The sequence below is a fragment of the Alligator mississippiensis genome, chromosome 2 (assembly GCF_030867095.1).
Source record: "Alligator mississippiensis isolate rAllMis1 chromosome 2, rAllMis1, whole genome shotgun sequence".
Classification (NCBI taxonomy): Eukaryota; Metazoa; Chordata; order Crocodylia; family Alligatoridae; genus Alligator; species Alligator mississippiensis.
In genome coordinates this window covers 19,681,401-19,703,746 of record NC_081825.1, presented here as the reverse complement: position 1 = coordinate 19,703,746, position 22,346 = coordinate 19,681,401, and the positions used below count along the sequence as shown (strand labels likewise).

At 43.3% G+C, this 22,346-nt stretch overlaps 1 protein-coding gene across 2 annotated transcripts in view; it reads left to right on the top strand.

Annotated features, from left to right (window-relative positions):
• Nucleotides 1–22,346, top strand: part of MXD4 (MAX dimerization protein 4) — a 53,806-nt gene that overhangs the window by 924 nt on the left and 30,536 nt on the right. For both annotated transcript variants that reach the window (XM_006259272.4, XM_006259271.4), the window contains exon 3: nucleotides 9,459–9,488. In XM_006259272.4, coding sequence (XP_006259334.1) covers nucleotides 9,459–9,488 — 30 coding nt within the window. The remainder of the gene's footprint in view (nucleotides 1–9,458; nucleotides 9,489–22,346) is intronic.

Here is a 22,346-nt window from a genome sequence, read left to right as displayed (position 1 = left end):
GCAGGCTCTGCCGGGCTGCCCGGGCAGTGCCCAGGGTGCGCTGCGTACGTGCAGCGGGCGCTCCTAAAGATGCAGCGCCTCCTGATGTGGGAACCTCCTTCGCTCGCCCTGTAAGGTCCTTTCCCAGAGAAGCAAATATGCCCAGATGGGCACTGCCACCTCCTCCAACATGCAGGGGTGTCTCGCCCCGCAACATATCTCCTTCACAAGTGTGGGGGTTGTTGCCGGTCCCTCTGGAAGAGGCATAAGGGATCTCGACTTGCATGGGATTTAGTCTCCAAATCAGAGAAAAGTTGGTCTCAGCATGCAGGTTATGGCACTGCTCCAGATTTACACGGGGGAAACGGAAGGTGGAAAATGGCCCGGTGGTGGTTAATTAATTTAAAAAGCAGTCGTGGCCCTCATGACATGTACTGCTGCTTGCAGCTACCACTGCAGGGCAATGTGGAGGAGTAGAGGGACTAAATTCTTCCCCCTTCATGTACTTAAAACCAAGCTGATATCTCTGGGTGTAGGAATTGCAGCATTGCTTTTTATTAAGTGCCATATCTCACACTGGTGTGTAAAAACCTCTCTAGATGCTTTCCCAAGACGGGGTTTAGGCATGTTATAGAGACAGTTTTTTTCCATATGCAGATAAACTATTTTGTGCAGAAGGATAAATATGTTCTCGGAAGATTAACCCAGGCAACTAACCTGAGCAGAACTTGATGCTTTCCAGCTGTATTGTTCATTGCTTTGTCCCAAGCCCCATTTCTGCCCTTTGTGTGCTAGAAATCTTTATTACTAAGGGAACCATTGGTCCATCATTTCTCTTTCTTTTTGGGCTTCTTGTCTACTGCAGTGAAGTCATTTGTTTGGATTGTAAGCTGCTTTCGTGAATTTTTAGGAGAGGATTTGTAAGCTATCAAACGTGATGTAATTAATATTTCTTCTTACAGATTGGTAGCATTATTAAAACAAGCACGCATCCCTGCTTGCGGTTCCCACTCTGCCTGCTTGATGTTTCTCAATTTTTTTGTTCCAGTCTGACGCTTGTTACACTCTCATGTGATTGTTATGTATTTAAAAAGGCACTTATTTTTTGTTAGCTGTATTTATTATAGACCAGGAAGGGTAAATTCCTACAGTGAGGCAAACAGTACCTCTAGAGAGGGGATTCAAATGTGGCTGAGGTCATGGATTTGATCACACACCGTAGTTCCTTGTGGATATTTGTCTACATGCAAGGAACGAACATGCTACTGAGCAACCCTCGAGTGTGCCAAAATAGAGGCCTCTAACTGGAACAATAAAGAATCAAGGCCCATGGGCAGTGTTTCCTGAGGACTTCAGTGTGTGATTGCCTACTTTGCCTGTTTGTATCTATTATAAAATGCTAGGCTTTTCTCAAGAACTTAAATTTAGGTTGGGGGAGCAGAGGGGGAGATGTACATTTGAACACATGATCCCCAGTTCAAACAGCACTGTTGGAGCCAGCTATTGTGTATAAAGCCTCAGAATTTGAATGTAACACTCAGTAAGACCATACAATCAAACCTGCAGAAAGCAATTCAAGGATTAAGAAGGATAGACAGCAGGCCAGATTTCAGAGGGTCCTGGGTGGTGCAAGATAAAATGATCCAAGTCAGGCCTGGTGCTGGCCAGTTAATTTCTCTACCAGAAGCTCTGAATGTGGAACTCCAGATACATGCAGACACGATTGTGTCCATGTCTGGAGAGCCCCACCTTAATGTCATGATTTAAATAGTGTGTGTGGGGGGGTGGGGGTGGGGGAGTAGATCATCACATGCTGCAAAATTACAGGACGTGATCTTTTTTCCAGTAGCTTGGTTCTTTTACAGACCCATTTTTTCCTGGATCCTCAGGTCTGAAAACTGACCTGTGATTGGATTGTCTTGGGTATAAATAAAATCACACAAAGGGTTACTTTTAAAGCACGAGGAGCATCTTTTTAATGTTGGGATCATTCAGAACTCAGGAAAAGAACTGTAAAAAACTTAAACAACTGTACATTTTTTAGAAATAAATATGAGAAATTTCCATCCAAATCTTACTTCCTTTTAAAAGTATGGGTTACTGGAAACAGGTGCTTATAGGGAAAAGTGCCTCTTCAGCCCTGCCTGTGATCACTCCCAGCATGGTGGAAGGCTTGACTCTCAAATCACTTGTAATTTTTGCATTTGTTTGCTGTTGATTTTGATCAAATTAAAATTTGTCAGGTAATCTCTTTATATTGCAAGGGAAAACATGGTCATGCAAACATGAAAGCAACAGTTTGAACACCACGTTCTACCATATTTGTCCCATATCTGTATCATATATCACATTTGTTTATGTTGAGCTGATGTGCACATTCCCTTTTTAATGTACAGTTCCCTACCCTAATGTGAGCCTATTTATGCTTTCCTACTTCTCACAAAGCAGATATGAAAGTTATTTTTCTGTGCTATTTCTTTGTTCATACCATGTCTTCTATTAACGTTCAAAAGTGTTCTCAGATACTGCATTTTTTTGGTCAACAGTAGCAGATGAGATGGGATTTTTGTTTTCTAGTCAGAATGGACAATTTGAGGCCCAAGCCTGTAATGGTCTTTCCAGGAGAGGGGAGGTAGAACTAGGTATGGTGGTGTAATATTGAGAGCTATGAACTATTTGATTATTGTGCAATAAATATCTTCTTTTGCTTGAATACTAACCATAATTCCTACAAGCAATGCAGTGGGGGACATTCAGATCCTTGCTAAGGTAGTCGGAATGAAAACAGGCTTAAAGAAAGAATATCCAAATATAATCAAGTTGTGCCTCTGAGGTTTTACTAGCAAATGTTAAACATTCAAATGGCTTTTTCACCAAGTGCAGTTTGATGCAGTGAAATGGATGTATTACAGATGTCGACGATACATTCAGAGGGAATAGTTCAAAGCAACAGTGAAGTTCAGGAGTAAAGCAGTCATTACTGTCGATAGGAATAGATTGTAGTTTGCAGATGATTCAAGCTTTCTTGTTTTGTTTCTTGTTTGTAATGACAACCTAGCAGAGAGAAACCTATGGAATTTGGTGTCTATATAAAAGGAAGAACTGGTAGTTTGAGCTGAGCCCCTGGGGACACTATCCCACATCACCCCACATGAGGTCCTGGGGTCTGATCGGCACTCCCTCGCACCATGATCTGTCTCTTCCACCTGTCTAACACCCTGCTATGCTCAAGCAAGCTCCTTTTACACTGACTTAATGAGTCTAAAAGACTGTACCAAGCAGTGGGAGATAAGGCCTGATGTATGTCTTGTGCCCCCGTGGAAGGATCAAAAATGAGGTAAAATGCAGACTAAAAACCTTACTGTTAGATACCTATCAACTGAAGTCACTGCTAAATTTACTGGTAGAGCAGGGATTTGGATGTCTGTGGTGTAGTCTGCTTGCCCTGGTAACTTGAGATGTGAAAAGGAGGGAAAATGAAAGCAAAGTGTGGGTTTATAACACATCCTCTGTATCTTTTAAAATGAGCCAATATTTATATTAACGTTTTGTATGAGGTGCATGATATGCTGTGCTCTGTCAAAGGGGTATGTATTAAAGAAAGCGTTGGGTCAAAACTGCATTGGAACCTGTGTTAAGATCCAGATCCTCTAGTTTAACGAGCAGTGAGTGGCTTGTATCAGCCAGGTTTCTCCATGCAGTCTGCCTACCGGTGCCCACACAGAGCAATGCAGGGATCAGGGCCTGTTTCTGTTTGGTGTTGTTTGTTTGTTTTTTAAATGAAAACCCGAGAGGAAAATTCCTAAATCCGGAATGAGAAAACCCTGTAGTTTTGCAAAGCTTGGGTGGATTGGGGTGTCAAGTGATTCCCAACTCCTTTAGCACAAGTCGCTTAGCAGGCAGGTGTACTGGAAGGAGCCCCACTAAAGTGGAACAAGACCTTCAAGTTGAAAGTCTGCAATCTTATCTCTCTTGCTATCTGCATCTCTGCCACATTGTAGACTCCCTTTAGGAGATCACATGCCATTTCTTAAACAATATCTTGTTACATTGTTGTTTGTGTGTGTGTGTGTGTGTGTGTGTGTGTGTGTGTTTGCCCCTTCTGTCTTCCTTTGTACCCCAGCCTTGATAAGTGTGTTGGCATTTTGTGAAACCTTCTGCATGTTTTTCTTATGTTTTTACCTGGACTCCTATTTCTACTATATTTTTCAGTACAGAAACTCTATCTCTTTCTCACCTGGCCTTGAAAATGCTGTGTGGTGCCGGGTGGGATTTCTTGGCATGGCAGACCCTTCTTGAGTGACTTACCTGTTGACCCCAGGAAAATGGCTTATTTTAGTGCTCTCGGGCCTATGCTAGAAGGCCCTAGCATAGGCAGACTGGGAACCACCATTTTAAAGATGCTATTGTTTATGCTTGTTGCCATACATGTGTGAGCAACACTGGGAGCTGTCAGGCAAACATCTGGCAGACACCACTGTTCTAAACACCACATCTGCTACTGCTAGGCCCATCTACTTAATGAGAACATTTCAGATGAGGTTTCTAATGTATTACTTTTTGTGGCTGTTTTGACCTGCAGTGGTTCCTAGATCACAGTGGTTCCTAGAGCACAAGGTACAACAGGAGGATGCTTCAGATGGGTGGAAAGAGTTGGAGAAGATTATTTCTGTGGGCACACAGAACTGAGCTTGCTGCCAGCAAAGTCCTTGTCAGCTAGTAGGCAAGGCCTTAGTGTGTTAACTCTTGACTCGGGTGCTTCCTGACTTCATACTGCTTACACAGGTAGTCTCAAGATTTCAGTGACGCTGCGGCTAAAATGTAAGTTGCTAGGAATATTCCTCTCTTTAAACAAGGGAAAAAGAGCTTATGTCTTAAGCATTGGGAGGCTCTGCTGGCTTGTAAGATGTTGCAAAGACAGCATGTAAATTCTCTAATCAACAATTATTTGGCTATACAGCACCTGGGTGCAGTTATGCCTGATACTGGGTTGTGAACTACGGAAGAAAACAGCTCTTCAAACTTTATTTGACAATTTGTGTATTAGTAGAATCGGAGCATAGACTTTCACACCCATTTAACTACTTGGTAGTGTATAAATGAACAGTAATGCTGTCTCCAGTCAACAGCAGTCCTTAACCTTTGCAGCGGTGGTATGGAGTGGCACAAAGTAGCCAGATTTTATTGTAGATCTGACCTCCCTTTCATTCTGGATTATTTTCTCTGTATAGAAAATGTTTGTTCCTGGCATTCCCCTGTCCCTTCCGCTCCTTCTCTGCCTGGGGCCGCCCACAAACAGTCTTGCAGAACACTAACAAAGGGGGCCAGTTTAAAACTGCTTCAGTTGTTTGGTGCAAGCACGTGTGGAAACCAGCCTTTGGATTTCTTTCCCCCTCTCTGGGTTTTATGGAAAGCAGAAGGTATATCATAAAGGGCAGATGGTTTTTCTCCCCTGTACAGTGCACTGTGCTTCACAAAACTGAAGAGGGAGATGAGTAGAAATAATTAGCTTTATCTTAGAGAAAGGTGCAATCCTTTCTAATTAACCCTCACAGCCCACCTGTGAGGCAGGTACTGTAGAAATATTAATTACCCTCTTGTAGAGAGGAGCTGGGAGGTGGCATATCTGATCCCAGATTTTTTATTTTCTAGATAGGTATCTAAAGTGCTAGGCCTTTGCAGCCAAGGCCTTTCACTTATTTGAGCTGCTGAAGAATGTAGCTACTAGTAATTCTTTGCACTTATATACACCCATTTGATTATGGGTAGGTCCCATATGTGCATGACAGTCAGGTATGCATTAATTGCTCCTAATGTAAAGCAACCTGCTTTCTCAGATTTTGTTCCCTGACAGAGTCCTGGATGCTCGAACAGGCCTCTGGATCTGGAAGCAGGTTAAACCACTTCCCATTCCGGTGACTGTAGCTGCTGTAGTGCCATGCTATGGACAGGCTCCGGAGTTCTACGGCGAGGCAGCTACCTGCTGAACCAGAAGCAGCATAGCTGCATTTACAGAGCACAGTGCCTGGGCTAATTCACTCTGCCCCTCACCAATGCCAGTTAGTGTAGTCATGAATGTTCACACAGTGCTGAGAGGCTGATCTAATTAGCTGGCATAGGCATGGCACCACATGAACACAGCTATCCCAAGTCTGGTTCAGGGGGTAGCTTGCAGGAGTTGCTGTGTTCCTTTGGCCCCAGCAGCTTCCTGCTGTGTCTTCTCAGGATGCAGCAGGACACTGCCGGCCACCCATCTGGGACTAATTTTCAAACTTGGGATGAAAGTTCTATTTCAGGAGATCCTTGGGGATACTGGCCTCCCTCCCTCCCCCAATTTGGGGGCAGTCCTGGAGAGTCTGAGCCAGAGTAGGAGGTGTAGGCTTGCTTAACTGTGTGCATACCTTGGACTCTGGAGCCCTGTTGTAGCTTAATCAAGCAGTTTGAAACTGCATTTGTATCTTCATACACACTGCCTTTTAGCTATCCTTGTATTAATTCAGCCGGGCATATTTTTCAGAATCCCTTGTTTAAGGGTTTCCCTACTTCTGCTGTCTTTCCACCCAACCTACAGCATAACATTACCTCTGTTTAGTCTAATAAGCTGAGAGTGTTAACTGTGTAGTCTCCTATAGCAGAGATCCTAGAGAAGGATGGTGGAATTGTTTGGCTATGTGTAGTGGGTCACATGAATTGCTGCCGTAACCCCAGTAAACTTCCGTGAAGTTGTATGTAGTAGGGATGAATTAAGCCCAACCTGTATTTTATTTGCCTTGTAAAATGTTTCGTGAGCAATGCCTTTAAAAGGGTACATTTGAGAGGGCGTTGGGAGTGTTTCCCTGCCAAAAGATTTTTGCCTGTGTGTTTGCATAAACACTGGGTTGATACGACATTGCTCTTTTTCCTTGGACTAATTTCAGTCAACCAGTCAGTCAATCAATCAATTGATCAATCTTTTGAGGTCAGATTGCAAATAAAAAATAATGTATCCCTTTATAATCTTTTTGTTATCAAACTGATAAGCGCCAGGTAATATTTGTGTCATACCAAAGACTGTTTAAATAGTTTTTTTGTGTTTATTTTAAACAGGAAATGTTGTGTTGTACACATAATGCTGTTAAGTGACATGCTTCAGACATGGTGCATTCCAGGATAACAGGGGATTATTCCTTTAAAAAAAGGGGTTGGGGGAAACAACCCAGTGACACACATTATTTAATTCCACTTCTTTTAAAGTCAGGGAGAGTCTTTTCATAGAAATTGGACTGGGCTCACAAACCCCAATCCTGCAAACACTTCTACTTCTTCCCCTTCCCTTTGCATCCCTGTTAAATTCAGTGAAGAGTCAGGGCCATAGTAAGTACAAGATCTGATATTAATTTGGAATGAGCTGCTTAGGGATTTTTTAAATCAATGATACCTGTACATGATCATTACTCTTTTTGTCTCTCTGCAGCCCATCCAGGTATGTCACTGGCAGGATTTGCATCAAGAATGCTGAGATGCACTGCAGCATCTCTGGGTGTTAAGAGCAGCCTATGGGAAAGCTGATAGGAAGAATCCCCAGCTCTATGCTGTACCCCTAACTGCACAAGTGAACTATAAAGTTCATAGTCCATTCAAAGGAATCAACAAGGCACTCTGTCAGCACATGTAATGCACAGATATAGGTTAGGTTTAAAGCATGCTCTAGGGCTTATGCAGAGGTGGGCAAAATGCGGCCCACAGGCTGCATGTGGCCTGTGAGGCCATTCTATATCCGGCCTTTGGGGCCCCTAAAAAATTTAGAAAATTAATGTTCATCTGCCCCTGGCTGCCTGTCATGTGGCCCTGAATGGCTTCCCAAAACTCAGTAAGCAGCCCTCCACCCAGTATAATTGCCTGCCCCAGCTTATAGTATGGTTCAACATAATTTGTCCATGTGGATCCTGACACTGCAATGTTACACCATAAAATCTGCTGCCACCTTCATATCCTTGATCTTTACCTACTGGAATAATCTGTGTCTAATTTGACAAAACTAGACCTACTAGTCTGGGCAGCCACTGGTTGGAAGCAGTAACAACTTCAGTCTTAGAAATGGTTTTAACGTCAACAGAATAAGTAAATGCAATTAACACTTCCAGCTAGATCAGTGAAAATAAAATGTGCCAACAGAAATTGAGGCAGTGTTCCTACTATTAAAAAACCCTCCATCAGTTACCCTCCTATTTAAAAACAAAATCATAATTGTCTCTTCAATAAAGCAGTGACCTTTGTAGTCAATTTAGGAGTGTTTGTTCTAAACATCAGTTTAGAAGAGGTGGTTTTTTTCATATTGATCCTTAGATGATGGCTTTTCTGCAAAATTGTATAGAGATTTTTCCTTCTGCTTCTCTGAGGGTTCTGGAGAAACTTAAGTTCTGATTCTTATTTCTATTACTTTTTCCTATAAAAATTTTTCATTTCTTTGATCAGTTAGAGCAGGGGCTGGAAACCTTTTCCAGCCATGGACTAGAACAATCCAGTTTCAGTCCAGCATAGGCCTGGTGGCTTCAGCGGCGTGTCAGCAGCAAGTGGGGATTGCTTGTACCTGTGCTGGGTTCAGGGAGCTGGAAGCTGTGCTGGCACTGTCTCTCTTCCTGGCTGGCATGTGAGCTGCACTGGTGTTGGGCAACTGGGAACTGCACGTGCATTGCTGCTGCTGCCACTTCCCCCCAGCTTCCTTCTCTCCAGCTGGGGCATGATCACCATGGCCGGGCAGCTTGACGCTGCATCCACATCACTGCCAGCTCTGCCTCTCCTCTACCAGCTGCAGACTAAGTGCAACTGGAAGCTGCCCAGCACTGACTTAGTTCTTCACTGGCTGGAAGTGACATTCCTGCTAAAGTCAGAGGGCAGGGGGGTGGGGAGAAGTGGCAGCAATGCAGGCACTGCTTCTAGCTGCCTGGCCCCAGCACAGTTTCTCACTACCTAGCTCCAGTATGAGCATGGGCAGAGGCAAGACCATCTGGATCTGCAGGCAACATCCAGTGGCTCCACAGTCCAGATTCAGTTTGTGGGCTATATGTTGCTGACCCTGAGTTGGAACTCTTCCCTTTGTTCTTAATTTCTTTTTTGGCTGAAAATTCTGTGGTTTGTTACTTTTACTATATTAGTCAAATTCAGATGAAGTTGAGCCTGAACACCCTGTAGAAATGTCTGTGTAAATCATATAATTTGTGTGTGAAAAAAATGCTTACTCCAATTGTGTGGCTAGATAATCAAGGGAAATAACTAAAAGAGACTGGCCTATTGAAGACTTTGGGAAGAGGTGTTAAAGCAACCAATTAAAATGAGATGTGTTAAGGGAAGAAGGGAAGGAATCAAGGGAAGGATTCCTCCAACCTCCCCAGCTGTAGTTTTTTGATCGTTGTTTTGGGAGCCACATAAGTGACACTGTTAATTCACTCTTGAGAAATCCAAAAATCATTCTAAAACTATTTCTCTTTTCTTTTTAATAGGTCATCGCACAACGAGCTAGAAAAACATAGGTAAGTCACAAGCAAAACATGCAATAATCTAAAAAAGTACTGCTGGACATGAGTGACCACAGATAGAAAGGGATACTGTGTTGGAAATGCTGAGTTACCTGTGTACTGTATTGAATGAGCAATCTGAACTTCTCAGGGTGACAAAGTTAAGTGGATTTCTCTAGTATTCAGTACACTGGCTATGATGTTTCTCAAATACTGTAGTAACGATTGGTTAATTCTGAACCTTATGAATGAAGCAATGCTATTAAAGAAGCTGATTCCACTAACTGCTTGTTAGTAAACTTGTTGTGTTAATATAAATTGAGGTACAGTGGTTAGGCTTTAAGAATTGGGAAGAATACATCGTGTAGAATTACTCTGAAAGTCAATTTCTATATGCTTTTTAGTGGTCACCTTTAGCCTTATACTGAAACTCCTGCAGATGAATTTCTCATTAAGTCAGCTTCCTTGCTGAGATGGGTTTCATCCAGAAGATTGTGTTCCAGGCTGGAAACCAGCAACTCCTGAGCTGCAACTGTGGTGGTGTTTCTTGAATGCTGTGAAAAAATTTTATATATGTGTCAGTGAAATTCAGGATCACTTCCTTTTTTAAAGCCAGAATTTCTAACAGCCTTTTCCTGCCTGTGCCAGCAGCTGCCCATGCAAAAGTTGTGTGCATGTTTTGGAAAGTCCTGTTTGCCATCTGCTGTATGTGACCTATTTGTAGGTGGGCTCTTCAGCAATAGTGACTCCTTAAGATGTACTGACTGTAGCAGATGGGACATACTTTACACTTCCTTTCAGCCTGTAGGTTCAGTTTTCTTTCACGTCTCTAACGCTGTGGTTCTCAGACTTTTTAGACTTCAGGTACGCCTTGACAGATTCGAGGCACCCCTCAGAAAATGCCATGTCTTAGTTTTCACTCAGGTTTTGACATCAGAAAATATTAGATCAATTCTTTTTTTGCAAAGAAATCAGAAAGACCAAAACAGTCGGGATGTTTTTAACACTATGGACTCCTATTTGAAAACTCTGGGTTTGTCTTGTGAATCATAGGTGTGCACCTAACAGTGATAACATTGCATGGCACCCTGCAGCACCCTTGAAAGGATCTTAAGGCATGCCAGGTTACACCCTGGTTGAGAATCACTGCTGTAACACCACAGGGTGACCTGTCTTTCTGCTCATTTAGTGAGCATCTGCTGGACTTTGGGCATTGCAAAAAGGGTGTGTGTCAAGTGTATAAACCTGAACCTAGATCCATTTGTATGCCTCTGAATACAAGAAGGGTGCTTGATGATTCCTGAGGAAGGTGAATCTGTAACACTGACACTTCCTCTCCATTCCTGTCCCGCAGTTAGATGTACGCACTTAAATGGCTGTTTGCCATTAGAATTCCCCTCATAGGAACTGTTGGCTGGAAGTAGTTTCCCAGATCTGGAATGCTAGTTTCCTTACATGTTTCCTTTCATTTCTGTAGCTTAAACTTGACGTGACTGGATCCTGGCCCATACTAGCCCATCAGCATCTCTGTGACAGGAGACCTTGGGGAAGGTCTGAGCAGCAGGGCACTGTGCACTGGCTAAGACATGTATGTGCAGCAGGCTAAATGGCAGACTTGAATGGATCATCAGATGAATACATGAGACCAAGCTCTCATGACTTTCAGTTACCCTTGTGTAATCCTACAGGAATTTTTGAGGGAACAATTTTGCCCTAAATACTTATCATCTCTTTCACTCTTTCATCTTCCTCCTCTATGCAGTCTCATCCTTGCTTCCCTTACTCCGTCACCACTGATCTGCAATGTCTGTAATGAGTGCCCCTCTCCCCCAATTCCTCTTTATTAGCACAGCATGTGGTTTCCTTTTCCTCCCTCTGCACAAGTCCTGAGTGTGTTTGAGCAGCACAGCATGGACAAGGTTTTAGTATCTCATGCAGGTGCAGAGACAGAAGTTTTTTATCATTCAGGTGAAGTTTATCTTTTGAGTTCTGCAGCATACCCACTTTTCACATGTGAGTTCCATAGTGTTTGCCCCAATGGCTTTTCCCCTTGGCAGTTTGCTCGCTTTCACCTTGGCACTTTGAGAGAGGGTCTCATTGTGTCACTGATATTTCATTGCAAGTACACACTGCAGGCCCTGACGTTGTATATACTTAGAGCCAAGTTTTCAGGTATCATAATTCCACTTGTGAACATGAATGTGCCAAATTTGTATTAGAGTGTGTATGTGTGTGTGTGTGTGTGTGTGTGTGTGTGTGTGCAAACTAGTACTCGCATCAACTGAGTGCCTCACTTCCATACCCATTATCTGTGTTGAACAAACGTGTGCCATTTTGTAATTTATAAACAATATTTAGGCTATACACAATTTATGGATACTTATTTTTGTTAATGTTTCATTCAAGTTAATCAAATATCCCCAGAAGGGTTAGTTATTTACAGTTGTAATAAGTCTCTGTAGCTTCATGAAGCTCCATGACAGCAGAGTTTGCTTCCTGTTGCAGAGGTAGTAGGTATTCCCTCTCCAGAAGCTGTAGAGCATCTGTTGATGATTCCATATATGCTTCTTTTCCAGGACCAGTGACTTTGACTCAGCGTGGTCAGGTTGCTTTTTGGCTCAAGTACCCTTGGCAGATCTGACTAAAATTTCCATCTTTGTTGGCCAGGAGGGAAAAAAGGAGACCAAAACTCATCTTCTGCCTGCATTGGTGTCCTCTAGTAATGGTGGATAAGTCAGTCCGCTCCCCCACATGCCAGTAGCAACTGAAAAAATTGATCCAACTCTGTTTATTTCCCTAGCTGTGAGATGGGTGTGGAGCTGGAAAGGAGGAAAATGGCTTCCTGAATACTTGGACCCTTCCCCACCCACCTTTTTCAACAAGGTCATCCATCCAGAGTTGGAATAAAACAGAGTTGTAGTAGCTCCCCACTGGTATGCAGTGCCACTTAGGTTGTATAGAAATCGTCTCCCTATAAAGTCAGTAGCAGAATCTCCTTCATTGACTTCAGTGAGACCAGAACTGTTCCACCTGGCCTTTGCACCTTTGTTTCCAGGAGAAGCTGCGAAGGGTCAGATCAGGAAGGGATGCAGCACAATCCACGTCTCCTGCCTTTTTTAGGCTTACCAGAGGACCCTAATGGATGCAGGAGAGCACATGCATGCCACAGCTCTTCTTGGTCTGGCTTATCATGAGGCACGTTTAGGACACTTTTACCTGGTGATAGCAGTAGTGACACCTGGTTCAGAACCACCGAGATAAGTTGAGGCAGCACAACACTGTTTCTCAACCAGGGGAACCAGCAAATTCAAAAAAACCTGAGTAGACTTTCTATATAAAGTGTAGACATTAAAAAGAACCAAACTGTTTGGTGTCAGTTCTGCTGTTCTGGGGCTGCTTTGTAGCTTAAACTCTCATTTTCTGGGTGCATGTTTTTTTCTGTGCTCTTGCTAGGACATTGAGAGTAGTACAAATAGATGGATGCATTTGTGTAGGGGCCTAGGGGAGGTGACCCTGGAGGTCCTTCCACCCCTGTGATTCTATGAAAGCAACAGAGTGCTAATTCCAAGAGCCTCTTAATTATTTGCTAGGCTTCAGTGATGAAGAGGGTACTTGTCAGGAACCAGTACATAAAAGTCAGTAGAGAAGATGGAAGGAAAAGAAAATGGATGGTTCAGGATCATTGGCTTCTAATTACACTGCTAATAGAATGCTGTTACAAGGATTTATTTATCTGTTGGCAATCCTGTTCAGAGCCTGTATGACTGAACTCTGCATCCAGATGCCCAAAAAAGAAATGGTCGAGGAAGAAACCTTGCCTTATTCCAAGAACAGGGAGCGTCCTACAAGAAATTTAGCTAGTTATAACTGATCAGTTAGTTATAACTGGCTGTAGCTGGCACCACTGCAAGCCTGCAGCATTCTTTCACTGCAGCTGAGCAGCACTTAGAAAAGTGTGAAATATTTACCTTCGTTGCAAACATCAAAGACAATAGTTGCAATCAGATCCTTGCAGCCATGTACTTCAGTGAACGGCATAAATAAGTAGCAAACCCATCAATAGTAATAAAACCTTATTTTTGCAAAGCAATTTTTGATCTTTAAAGGCAAATTCACTCTAGCCCATGATTACTGTAAGTGTAGAATAAAATTCAGTTTTCGTAAAGTAGAAACAACAGCTTGGTAGGGATGTGACTAAAGTCTATCCTATCGACTGGCTCATCTTTACACTTCTGTCCTTCAAAACAAGTAGGACCTAGTATTATGACTAATTGTTCATACAAGAGGCATGGTACTTAGCCTTGGATTTGTATTTATTTTCTACATTGCCGTAATGCAGAACTGGTTAATTTCTTCTCAAGGCTGTATCAAAGGCCCTGTTTCTTATAAAATGTAACTAGTGACTCATCTGTCCTGTGCTATTCATGTATGGGCTTGTTCTGTACAAGGTGCAGGGGAATGTAATGGAAAATGTCACTTCTGTATGATGCTACATGTGTTCCTTTAGCTGCAGGAGGTCTCTTAAGGAACCATCTTGACTACCTAGTCTTTATGCAGTAGATGCTATTTCCCCCTCACCCGTTGTGGTGATGGTCATTATGCACTGCAGTATAGGATTGGATCTTTTAAATACTGCTGCATTAGGAGACCAACCAAGGACATTTTTGTAGCTGAGTCTCTGAAAATAGCTTTTTTCAGTGGATAGATTACTTGGCTGTGAAGCAGGCTCTGTTTAGCACAACCATGTTATAAAAATTTCAAGAAAAAATCAAAGCGATTCCTTAAGATACTTAAATTGTAGCAACTTCCACATGGTAGGGCCAAATTCAGGTGTCCTCACACTAACTTCAGCAAGTGCTTTGCTTGGCTAAAGACTGCAAGACTTAGCATGCTAAGAGGGTTGTGAGGGAATTTATTTTTTTAACAAAGCACTGGATTTATTTTTAAATTCTGGGAGTAGTTCCTCAGGTGCTTAGAATTGCCCTAGCTCTGTTGAACCAACCCAGGATCTTTTCTAGGAAGAACTGGGCATGTACGAGGCTGAAGGAAGCAAATCAACTCTTAGGACCGAACCCTTCAAAGGACTCTGGCATCTCAGCATTGAGAGTCACAACACCTGAGACTGAATTGAATCAATGGCCCCAAGTTTGGTTCCCGCACTTCCTATCCCGTGTGTGGGAGGAGGTAATTCAGAATAGATGGGAGCCGCAGAAGCCAGCATGCTGAGCTAACTGATGTGTTAAGACCTGCCCCCTCTGCAGGGTTTAGGTCCCTTGTTTTGCACTGCCCCTGGCTACTGCATCCCTGACCCCTCTCTTGGGCCAGGTACAGAGATTACCTTTTTACCTGTGTAAGTGCTTGGAAACTGGTCTATACCTGTAACAGAACTGAAGTTCGGCACACAAAACTACCTATATCTTTAACAGACCAGAAGTTCAGTGCACACAGACTGGTTTAAAAATGGCAGAACCTGGTCTAAGATTGGCCACCCCCCCCCCAGGGTGAATTTGTGTTCTGTTTGCTACTGATCTAAACTATGCTGCTTACAGAAAATGGTGTAACTTAGATCGATTCCACGTTGTGCTTTTTCGTATGGCTGTACCTAGCCTTGAAGGTTGACACTTGCATCCTGACTTCCAAGACAAGAGGAGAGGCTGTTCCTTTATTTCAGGGCCTGGCAGAGCAGGGGTGATGCCATGGTGGTTAGAACAGCCCTCTATACTGTGGGAAGCCTGGGTCCCTCCTGTGTTTTAGCCACTGACTGCCACCTCCCATGAGTACGCTTTGTCCACCAGGCAATAGGCTGTCCCAGCGTGATTCTTTCTGTGGCTAATGGGATCACAAGCCTAGTGCAGTGCAGCTTTACAAGGGCTTTCAAACAAATCACTAATCTTCCCAAGTAAACTTTTTTTGTTGCGGGGGGAGAGGAGGGAAAAGGAGGGGGTCAAACCTACAGCATTGGCAGATAAAACTACAAACAGTCACTATACTGGGAAAGCACTCAATACAGTGTCTTAGGAAATACTAATTGCAAAATTAATGCAAATCAGTCTGGCCATAAATCCAGTCATAGGGATTGGATTCTGGTTATATTTTTGTAACGGGTAGGGTTAAACTGTCAATCAGCATGAGTTGGGTGAAGTCAGGTGCCTTGAGATTCAGTATTTTGATCTTTTAATATATCATAAAGCAAAGGTGTACTAAAAAACATGTTAATGAAATCAATAGATGTTACTATATCTGTTCTGGATTACAAGAGAAAAAAGCCAGGCAAGGGGCTTTGCCTCAGTTGGGGTTTAGTTTTTAATTATCATTAGCTCCATTTTATAAGCAATTGTTGATTGCAGCATGTAGGTGCCATTATATAGCACAGAGATCTATAATGGATGTAAGGCAGCGACTAGTGTTCCTGGTATATGTACTTTAAACCATCTAACGATGTGTTTACACAGTTGGCAGGCCACTTAGAGCAGCTCCTTCTGCTTCTAGGCAAACTCCAACCCCACTCCACATCTGACTTTCCTTTACAGAAGACCCCTTCTATGCCACTCCAAGTGTAAAGGGGCTTTCAAGTGGAACTGTAAATCGCATGAAAATCCCCTTTACTCTGCCAGAGCTGTGTAACACACCTGAGTATAAAGGAGACTTGGGCTCCCAGAGCTGTACAGCGAACCATTTTTCCTTCTCGAATTGCACTTTGGCTCTGCTTGCTGAAAGCGGAGCGGGAGCTTGCAGCTCTGCGCTGCAGTCCCAGGCCTGTATCGAGGCCCTGCATGAGCCTGAGGAGGAAGCATCACGTTGTATCCTCTGTGCTGCAGTAAATCCTGTGGGTGTCACTGCAGCTGACGTGTTTGTCGCTGGTCCCTGACTTGGGCACCTGTAAAATGGAGCTGTGCCGCTCCACTTTCCAGACTCGGCGCTGTTTCGGAAGCAGGGATGGGTCGTGCGTGGAAAGTTGTCGAAATGGAGCTACACATCAAGCGAACGCCGACATCTGGAACGTGCATGTGAACTTGTGTTTTTGGATGAAGTTTTAAACAAACAGTTTGTAAAACAAAACCATATTTACAGAAACACTTCCTCGGCCAAATGGTCATGTTTGTGTCTCAGTTAAAGCAGCTTAAGCAGATTGAAGGGCATCTCTAAGTGTTTGACTCTGTGGTGCTATGGGGCATAGATGGGGCCATGTACTTGGGTACCTGCCAGTCACTAGCAGATAGGCAGCTAAATGCACGGTTAGCCACTTTGCTCCCCGTACATACGTGCCCCCTTGTTACAGCCCCTCATCCATCTGAGGACTGGACTGGGGTGCCTTCTGGGTTTACAGCTGCTGTCCCTTCGGTGACTCGAGGTTTGCTGTTGAACTGCTGTTTTCCCCTTCAGCATGTGAGACATGCAGCCCTTTCACAGAAAGGAGACTTCAAGCCAGATTTGGAAATAGGGTTTAGGTGCCCACAGTTGCAGATAGGTGCCTCCATACACTATTCAAGGGTGTCTAGGCACCCGCTTCCCATAGATGCCTTTATTCAGAGACAGCTGCATGTGTTGGTGAGGAAAACAGGTTGGTCAGTTTTGTATTTCTGTCATCCCAGCAGAGACAACATGGTCAAGAGTGAGATGGGGCCAAATTTTTAAAGGGATTTAGGTAGCTAATGGCTTTCGAGGATCTGTCCCCTGGAGTTTAGTTTTGCACCTCATCAACAGAATGGTTTGCCAAATCCCAATCAGTTCCCTCTGTGAAAGCCCCCAGGAAGCAATGGATTTAGATGGGCATCGTGCGGCATAACTTGATGGCAAGGTTGGGGAGGGTCACAAGTCTAACTGAAGGCCTAATTTAGCCAGTAAAGCCTTTGTTATTGAATACAGCTCCAGAAGAAGTGAAGCCAGCTCAAAGCCCAGACTTGAAGTTCAGTTTACAGGGTGAGCGGGGGGGGGGATGATTTTTAGATGGTCTCCTGAGCGCTGAATCACTGATAGACAATAACACAGGTTAGTACAGTCAGTTTTCTGAACAGCCCCAAAGGAATCAGCTTCGAGTTTAAACCTTCAGTCTGATTTCTTTGCTTTCCTACATGGAAGTAGAACCCCTGGCATTATTCTCAACATAATGCATGTACATAATAATCCTGTCCTGAGCGCTGAGCCCTTAAACATTTCTTTGAACAGAAGGAAAATGGATAGGCAGCCTTTTTAGAGTGAAATTTTTTGGATCTCACCATGTAGCTGATAAGTTTTCTTCATTTCAGTGATAGTTTTAAGGGAGGAAGAGAGGTACTTATTCGTGTTAGGCTGAATTCAGGAAGAAGGCAAAGTGAAGATATATCTTATAGACTAACTAAATCAGAGATGCATACGTTTTCATGAGCCTGAGCACACTTGATCAGATGCTGTCCTGAACAGCATTTGAAGTGAGCTCAGGCCCACAAAAACTTTGGTTTAGTTAGTTTATCAGGTGCATCTCTATCCTGCCTTCTGAGGAAGGAAGACGCTTTAGGATCTCTCATTGCCGTGGGAAATGTGTTATTTGTGAACTGCATTGAATAAAAACAGTACAACGTGCATGTTTCTGTGACAGCTTGTACAATTTGATGCCTTTTGAATTCTCCTTGGCTGGGGCTTGCACATAACAATTGTCTTGAATTTATGGCACAAAATTCTTTCAAAGTTAATTCATTTTTAATCTATTCTTTCCTGAAGCAGATGAAGTAGTTTCAGTTGGGGCAGATGGTGGTCCAGTGCCACTCTCAGTGTTTGGGATTTCAGTGGGAATAAGCACAAGCCTGTTTGCAAATAAAGCTGGGCCCAGTGTCTGACTGGCTGCTAGGAAGCATGCAGCTCCGGTTCCAGAAATAGCACAAGGCAGGGACAGTTAGCCTGGCTGACAGCATTATGCTTTTCATTACCATTATTATCTCTTCCTCTGAGATTAATTTGGGTCATTACTTTGAACACCTCTGGTCCAGCTAAATCAACCTCTTTTTGTTGCAGACAAACAATTGGAAGGGTTTTTTAGCATTTTGGGGTAGTTTTGTTTTGTTTTAGATTTTAATAAATTAAAATTAACTTTGCATCATTTTAAATGTGTTGGCAAAGCTCTCCTTTAGTTCAAAACACAGCAGTAGGAGGTTGTTAAGGACTTGGCGGTCATTGGCTTGCTCAGGGTTGGAAGTTAAGCTGTTCCATAAACTTACACGAGTTATTGTAGCCAGGCATATGGCACTCTGGAGACTAGACCAGAAGAAATGTAATGTACATGACTGCCACCCAGGAAAATGCCCCAAAATCAGGACCCAAGAGATTTTTTTAAAATGGGTATTCAAGAAAGGACAGAGCTGTGGGCTGCACACATGTCCCAGTTCTTTTGTTACATTCTTGGCCTTAAAACTGGACCTAGTGTTGCGGGTTGCATGCCTACTCCATGCAGGTGATGCGCTCTGCAGAAAACCATATATAAACCTTCCTACCCCTCAGGGAAAGAAGCAGAGAAAGGAGACGTAGCATCAGGGAGAGATCCAGAAGTGGATTCTCTGCAGTTTCTCGGAGAGACACCCCAGATAGAGACATCTGCAGGCTCCAGGAGCAGGTGTGTGGGAAGCGCAACCCGGGGGGAGCTGTGTCCCTGCAAGAAGGATTGCCAGGAAGTGCTGCTGGCAGAGAATGGTAGGCTTCCTTCTACCCACTGGCCAGAGCCCCTGGGGGATTTATGGCCAGTGTGTTTTTGATTTTCCTTCTGATTTTTAAACTTTTGGGATGAGGCTCATCTGGGACCTGCCAGACCCTCAGTTGCTAGGGTGGTGTAGGTGCTGTTGAACACCTGACAAAAAAATGAGGCAACTTAATTAAAGCCGAAACACAAAGCATCCTTTCATCTGTATTTACTTACCTAATTAAACATACAGGTAGCATGCCCTATTCTAGCCCCTTGACCACTCAGAAGAGCACTTGTGCTTTTAGCTTACAACAGCAGTCAGTAAGATTTTTTTTTTTAGTGGAAGTCTGGAATAACCTGGCTTGGGTCCCAGGTGGCCCAGCACTGAGGCCTGGCCGCTGTTGCTGCTGTTGCTTTTCCCAGCTATAGCATAGGCTGACACCTAATCCTGTTGCAGAAACCACAGCTTTTGACTGATGAGGCAGCTTGTGTAGATCTCTAATACATTAGGGTCATATGGTGATTGTAGCATCAGTGTTCTCGCTGAGAGCGTTCGCCAGCCATTGCTTTGCAGACTGTGTCACGAAAGGGTGTTTCTTCCAAGGGACTAGGGAGCATCAGACCTGCTTTGTCGCACTTTTTTTTTTTAACAATGTTAAAGACTCTGACAGCATTAGACAAAGACGGAAAACTAAAATTGCTCCATGATTGACTTTTGCCTACAAGTGCTCAAGCTCCCACCATTGTACTTTTAGAAACTTTGAGCACTGAGGAGGAAATAAGGAGAGCAGAGTGTTCTGGCAAAGAGAGGAGCAACAAACAACAGTAAATAAAGCTTCTGTTTGGACATGGAAAAAAATCCCCTTCCCTCACTACAGTGTTTTCCAGAGATGATGAGCACCCAGATCCTTGCAGAAGCCAGTGGGAGCTAAGGGCTCTTGTTATCTTTGCAAACCAGAGGATATTCATTTGGATGGCTAAAAATAGATTTAGATGCCTAACTTGCCTACCATTGAATGCCTAAATCAGAAAACTGGGCTCCAAGCTGCTACAGCTGCCTTAGCTGTATCATGCCTGTGATCCCTGGAGGAAATCTTGTATGCCTGTAGTATTTACTTATTGCATGGATGGCCCTTAGAAGTAAATACAGGGTATCTAAATACCATTTAACATTGTAATAGGATATAGGGAGCTTATCTCTTGCCACAGTAAAAGTGTAAAACTTTTATCCCTCACTCTAGTTTACCTCCCCATTCTTCACTCAAATGTTTTCTCCTGCCTACAGGTTTTAGTAAATTGAATGTACCTACTGCCTTCACACCCTGAGCATAGAGTCTTCTGGTATGATGATGAACAAAGCAAGGAGCGTATCATTTTGCAGTATTGTGTCAGGATATTTTTTTTCAGACTTTGTAGACACTGTCCCTAATTAATGTCTATGTTTGCCTTGATTCGCCATTGGCTTTGTACCGTGCCCTGATGAGAAACTGATGCACGGCATGCTTTTTTCCCTCTGTCATTAAAAAAGCAGAACTTTTTATTGTTCTTAGGGCTCTGCAAGCATTTCTGCCTGTGCTGAGCTCTGCTGCAGTGCTACGCTGCAGCTCAGATTTTCTAGGCATCACAGTCGCTTTTTTTTTCCTACATCCCTTCCTGTTGGCAACAGTCCTGAGACACGATGTTCTTGCTTAGCATTTTGATGTGGGGAAACACTATGATAATTAAAGCAGGTTTCCAGCCACAGGCTGAATTGTAAGCAGCAACTTGCTCTAGGGTGTGTTGTATCAGTCAATAAATACACAATTTGTGTATGCGCAGTCACGGTGTGCCTTCTGCCTAATTACACACACTGTGTGTGTGTGTCTGTGTGTGCATGCATGCATGCTCATGCACATATACATAGCAGAAGGGAAGAGAGAGAAAGGAAGAAAAAAAGAGAAAGCGAGAGACCAAACTCACATCTTGGGCAGAGTAATTGGGTTAATCGATTTTAGAAGAGTGAAGATGCCAATCTGCCTTCCTTTATTCTGGATTAAAACCAAAGAGATGGTACTGACTTCAGTGGAGGTCTTTCTAAAATACAGTGATGTAAAGAAAGCCAGAAGCAGGTCCTGGGCTTTTCAGATGTAGATACAGATGTAGATGTAGATGTAGGCTTTTACATCCAGTGTAGATATGTATATGTATATTTTCAGTAATGGGGAATTAAACTATAGTAGCTCAGTATCAGAACAGCAAAGGTATGATCCTACAGTAGCGTTGCCATCAGGAGTTTGCCAGATTTGGAGTTTTAATTTCCTGAGGCAACAGCCTCAACTTAGGGAGTACTGGGGCTTTCTATTTCGCAAGTTTAACAAACAAAACTAGAGCAAAACAGATGGATTTGTGAAACTATGTTGTAGGAGGAAAAAAGTACCAGTCTGCTGATGTGCAAAATGGAGTGAGTGAAAGACGAGGATGTGTGTGGGAGGGTATGCCTGTACCAAACCCCCACTGTGAAAAAATCCCCTCCCTTTAGAGAAGGTAAATTAACACATTTTTATTAATAGTTTTATTTTTTAATACTGCTTCTAACCATATGTGTATGTGTGTGTGTGTGTGCACTCATACATGCACATACTTTAAAACTGTGTATGTCTCTCCAAGAGGTTCAGGTAGGTGCTGTGAGAGGTAGGGATCGTTTCCCAATATGAAGTTATTGGAGTTACTGCTCAAAATTTCACGTGCTCTGAAGGGGACATGCTAGAGGGAGCCTTTTCCATTCACTGCATGAAGTCACTAGTTACTGTTGGAAAGAACAAGAGCAGGGATAGGTAACGAGATAAAAATATGAAATAACTTAAATAGAAATGTCCTTTTTGCCAGTGACAATTTCACATGACTTACTTTGCCATTGGTTTGGAAGGTCTGAGGTACACAACTGCAGAAAAGTACCTTTGTTTCCAGCTCTTTGATAAATGACCACAGAACAAAACCTACGATAAACAGCCCCAACACAGCTCCCCTTCCTTCCCCCTCCCCAATCCGCAGCCTCACCCCCGCAAAAAGATGTCACCAAAGAGTGAAAACGTCGGTGCAAGAAATCCCTTAATTTCCCCATTGCCTCATTTCTACAACATCAGTTTCTTGCCAGGGCAGGGGTATCAGGCTAGTTTAAGGGGCAGGGAGAAAGACAAGCTGGTCCAGGGTTGTCAGAAAAATCGATTTATAGACACAACTGACTT